Below are 4,736 nucleotides of genomic sequence, written 5' to 3'. Positions count from 1 at the left end.
GCAGGAGGGGAGCGGGAGAGGGTTCCTAGCCAAAGCCGGAGATTTCCTCCACAGATGGGGAAGCCCCGCTCACAGCACCGCCGGCTCGGAGCGGCTTGAGGGCTCAGGACGCTGGGCCGGGCTCCTTCGGGCGGGCGCTGCTGGCGAGGCACCGGGAGGGCGGCGGCCACCACGCCGGGAAGATCCTGGAAAGCAGAAGCGGGTGGAGCTGAGGCAGGTCGGGCACACCCTGAACGAGAAGCGCGTCCTGCGGGCGATCGACCTTCCTTTCCTCGTGAAGCCCCGGTTCTCCTTTAAGGACGACCCTTCCCCGTGCCTGGAGATGGAGACGTTCTCCCTCCTGCGGCGCGTCGGAAGGTTCAGGGGGCCCCACGCCTGTTTCTACGCCGCCCAGGTGGTCCCGGCCTTCCAGTACCTGCACTCGCTCGACCTCATCCACCGCGACCTGAAGCCCGAGAATCTTCTCCTCCACCTGCAGGGCCACCTGCGGGTCACGGACTTTGGTTTCGCCAAGCGCGTGAAGGGCCGCACTTGGACCTTTCGCGGGACCCCGGTGTACCTGGCCCCCGAGATCATCCTCAGCAAAGGCTACGGCAAGGCCGTGGACTGGGGGGCCCTGGGGTGCTCATCTGTGAGATGGCCGTGGGCTTCCCACCCTTCTACGCCCACCAGCCCATCCAGGTCTGCGAGAAGATCGTCTCTGGGAGGGTGCGGTTTCCCTCCAAACTCAGCTCTGACCTCAAGGATCTGCTGCGGGGCCTGCTGCAGCTGGACCTCACCGAGCGCTTCGGACATCTCAGGAACGGGGTTGGCGACGTGAAGAACCACAGGTGGTTCGCCACAACCAACTGGATCGCCATCTGTGAGAAGAAGGTGGAAGCTCCCTTAATCCCGAAGTACTCAAGCCCTGGGGATGCCAGTAACTTTGACGACTACGAGGAGGAAGAGCTCTGGATCTCCATCAATGAGAAGTGCGCCAAGGAGTTTTCGGAGTTTTAGGGGTGTGCTTGTGCCCCTGTGCGTTTTCTTCCCTTTTTCTTTTTGGTGGGTTGGGGTGTGGGAGGGTTGGACTGAACAGCCAGAGGGCCCCAGAGTTCCTTGTATCTAATTTCACCCTCACCCCACCCTCCAGGGTTGGGGGAGCAGGCAGCCCAGATATTTGGAGAAACAGAAACACCAGCTGCTCCCTCACCCCCTATGCCTTCCTGGCCCCTCTATGCTTCTCTCTTCCTCCTCCCACAGGGTTCCCCTTGCCCCAGCCCACTTCTGCCTGTTTTAAACGAGTTTCTCAGCTCTATTCAGGCCAGGTCTTGCTGGTGTATCCAGGAACAGGGTGTGGAAAGAGAGGCCCAAACTTAACTCCAGCCCCGAACAGGCACCACTTACTAAGAGAGGATGAATGAAAAGCACACCTGCCCTTCGGAGTAATCCTGCCTGGGAAGGAGAGAGGTTTAGTGCCATGTTCAGTCGGCTGTTTGCTAGAATAAAAAATTTAAAAAAAATTAAAAATCTTATTTAAGTTCCACCAGTGTCCCCTTTCCTCCTTCCTCTACTTCCACCCCTCCCACCCTTCCCACCTTCCTGTGTCTCCCCATTCCCCAGATCCATTTTAACAAATCCAGGAAGCCAACTGACTTTGGAAGGAGGCTCTGGGGTTTGAACTTCCCCCATGAAGTGCTGCTTTCCCCTTCCCCCCTCCCCAGGGGCATCCTCTATCACTCTTGCAAAGGTCTCAGTTCCTTTAGGAAGCTCCACTCTCTTCTTCCCCAATGGACTTTTCTTCACCCTTGGGCTTTGGGAGCCAGACAAAGCAGCTGCCCCACTCCCTGCCAAAGAGGAGTTGTTTGCCAAAAAGACAGAGTGGGAGTCCCAAGCCCAAGTCTTTCTTCACAGCAGCATTTTCCCGAAACTCCTTAAGTTTATTCTCAGCCAGATTGTAATGCCCAGCCTCTTTTGGGAAGGCAGTCCTGCAAAAGGACATGGAAGAGGCCCAGTACCTCCACCCCCACCTCATTGCCCAGGGTTCAAGGCTAGGGTTGCTGGGGAGGGGCTGCCTGTTTTATTCACCCAGCAGCTTCTGCCTCCTCCCATCCTGGGTGCCCCTCTCCAGCCTAACTGTCAGCCATCCTTCACCTCTTCTCCCCTGCCACCCTGTGCTGTTTTCGATTTTTTTTTGTTTGTTTTTTTTTGAGACGGAGTCTCACTCTGTCACCCAGGCTGGAGTGCAGTGGTACAATCTCAGCTCACTGCAACCTCCGCCTCCTGGGTTCAAGCGATTCTCCTGCCTCAGCCTCCCGAGTAGCTGGGATTACAGGGGCCCACTACCCCCCACCCGGCTAATTATTGTATTTTCAGTAGAGACGAGGTTTTGCCACATTGGCCAGGCTGGCCTTGAACTCCTGACCTCAGGTGATCCACCTGCTTTGGCCTCCCAAAGTGCTGGGATTACAGGTGTGAGCCACCGACCCTGGCCTGTTTTCTTCATAGAAAAGTGAGGAGCTGCTGGCGAGCCGCCTCATTCATCTTCATATTTCCCCCTCTCATCACTTCTCCCCATCCCAGGAGGAGCTCTGAGGCCTGGGGTGGGGCCCCAGGTGGGCTCAGGGTGATTCGACCTGCTTGCTGTGAAAGGATGAGATTTGCTCTTGGACGGTGTGCTGTTGTAAACATGTCAAAACTATCACCAATAAGGCCGGGTGCTGTACTCCCAGCACTTTGGGAGGCCAAGGCGAGCAGATCACTTGATGTCAGGAGTTTGAGAACAGCCTGGCTAACATGGCAAAACCTCATCTCTACTAAAAAATACAAAAATAGCATGCGCCTGTAATCCCAGCTACTTGGGAGGCTGAGGCAGGACAACTGCTTGAACCTGGGAGGCGGAGGTTGCAGTGAGCTGAGATCGCAACACTGCACTCCAGCCTGGGTGACAGAGTGAGACTCTGTCTCAACAAAACAAAACAAAAAACCATTACCAATAAAGTTCTGTTTAAAAAGAACTGGCAAAACTAATCTATGATGCTGGAAGTCATAATAGTGACCTTTGAGGATGGCATTGGTGGAGAGGGGACATGAAAGCCAGCAGGTGGCTGGGCACGGTGGTCTACTAAAAACACAAAAAATTAGCCAGGCATGGTGGCAGGTGCCTGTAATCCCAGCTACTCAGGAGGCTGAGGCAGGAGAATTGCTTAAACCTGGGAAGCAGAGGTTGCAGTGAGGCGAGACTGCACCACTGCACTCCAGCCTGGGTGACAGAGCGAGACTCTGTCTCCAAAAAAAAAAAAAAGAGCCAGCAGGTTAGCTGCAAATGTTTTATATGAGCCTTTAGGTGTTGGGCACATGGGTCTACACATATGTAAAAATTCACTGGACTATACAATTCATAGCTGTGCACTCTAGCATATGTAAGTTATACCTCAGTCATTAAAAAATGGTTGAAAATGTTGAGATTTTTTGAGACAGATGAGACAACACAGGCAGGCCACGGGTGACTCAGGTGGGGAGAGTGTTTTGAGGATCACAGCCTCATGGTATTGAAATGGCTTTTGAGTTAGGTCTTAAAATAAAGGTTCTTAACATTTCTTGAGTCCAGGTCATTGGGAATTTGATAAAAAGTATAGTCTTTCTCTTCATGAAAAAAAACACCCCATATACACAAAAGCGTACCCAACTTGTGTATAAGATTTCACGGCCCTATTAACATTTGTCTATGACTTTTCCAGAAATAAGTGGGTCCTAGGCTAAGAACCCTGCTTAAATGGGTAGATTTACAAATGGGAGGGGGGAAGAGTGGGATTCACCTGTGAAAATCCATGTAGTGAGGGAGACACATATGAATATTAGAGAGAGAGGCAGAGGATCCTCAATCATCCACTTGTGCAAAATTCCCTGTTGACATCCTAACCTAGGAGGAAAGACATCCTAGGTTTCCAGCACTGACTCTGCAGGTGAAACTGCGGACTCAGTTGTGCTGAGTAACTATGCCTCTGGGCTACATTTACAAAAGTGTATAGCACGCTTGCTTACAAGAATCAGCTTGTTTTAACTTGAAGTATTTAACACTGAGCATCTCACTCATCAGGAATATCTTTCTGCAGTCTTGATCATTTTGCTTTCTAATGATTTTTCTCTCAGCCTCTTATGTCTCTGTTGCTAGGGACACTTACCAGGTGGTGTAAACTGTATTAATGGATTAAAATACTCATTGCTGAGTCCATTCCCATGTGAGAATGGACATCCCACACCTTTGACTCCAGACCTGTCAACGTCACTCACGTTGGTGGATGGAATGCGAATAGAAATGCTGTCAGCTGCACTGAGACGGAAGTTTTGAGAGCTCTCATTGGTTCCACCATTGCTCTTTTTCTACTGCCATGAAAGTTGCCTGTCCCACATAGGGGCTGCTCTGGATCCCAGAATGAAGAAGACTCTTGGAGCAGAGCTGCAGCTGGTTCCCACATGTGAGGGAGAAGTAAAACTATGTTGGTGAAAGCTCCTATGACTTTGGGATTGTTTGTTACCATAGCATAACATAGTGAAAGCTGAGTAATATACCAGGACATTTGGGAAAGTCTTTTGGATGAGTTCAGAAGGTGCTATTGAAGTTTTTTCCATTTTTATCCATCATGAAATTCAGTTTATTTAGGGTTTCTGAATATCTCAAATGAGGAGTATTTGGGTTATTTTTAATAAAACAAATGTAAAGACTATAAATCACTGGAATCAATGTACCACCACAA

General features: G+C 51.0%; 1 protein-coding gene across 1 annotated transcript in view; it reads left to right on the top strand.

Annotated features, from left to right (window-relative positions):
- PRKACG (protein kinase cAMP-activated catalytic subunit gamma) overlaps positions 1 to 1,525 on the top strand; it is a 6,469-nt gene extending 4,944 nt beyond the window's left edge. The window contains 4 exon segments of the mRNA XM_058431161.1: positions 5 to 96; positions 98 to 186; positions 189 to 614; positions 617 to 1,525. Coding sequence (XP_058287144.1) covers positions 5 to 96; positions 98 to 186; positions 189 to 614; positions 617 to 999 — 990 coding nt within the window. The 3' untranslated portion in view covers positions 1,000 to 1,525.
- Positions 1,526 to 4,736: the final 3,211 nt, after the last annotated feature.

Source organism: Hylobates moloch, unplaced genomic scaffold (assembly GCF_009828535.3).
Source record: "Hylobates moloch isolate HMO894 unplaced genomic scaffold, HMol_V3 SCAFFOLD_19, whole genome shotgun sequence".
Taxonomy (NCBI): Eukaryota; Metazoa; Chordata; class Mammalia; order Primates; family Hylobatidae; genus Hylobates; species Hylobates moloch.
The sequence above is the reverse complement of the archived record's forward strand: the minus strand, read 5'-3'. Positions and strand labels throughout refer to the sequence as shown.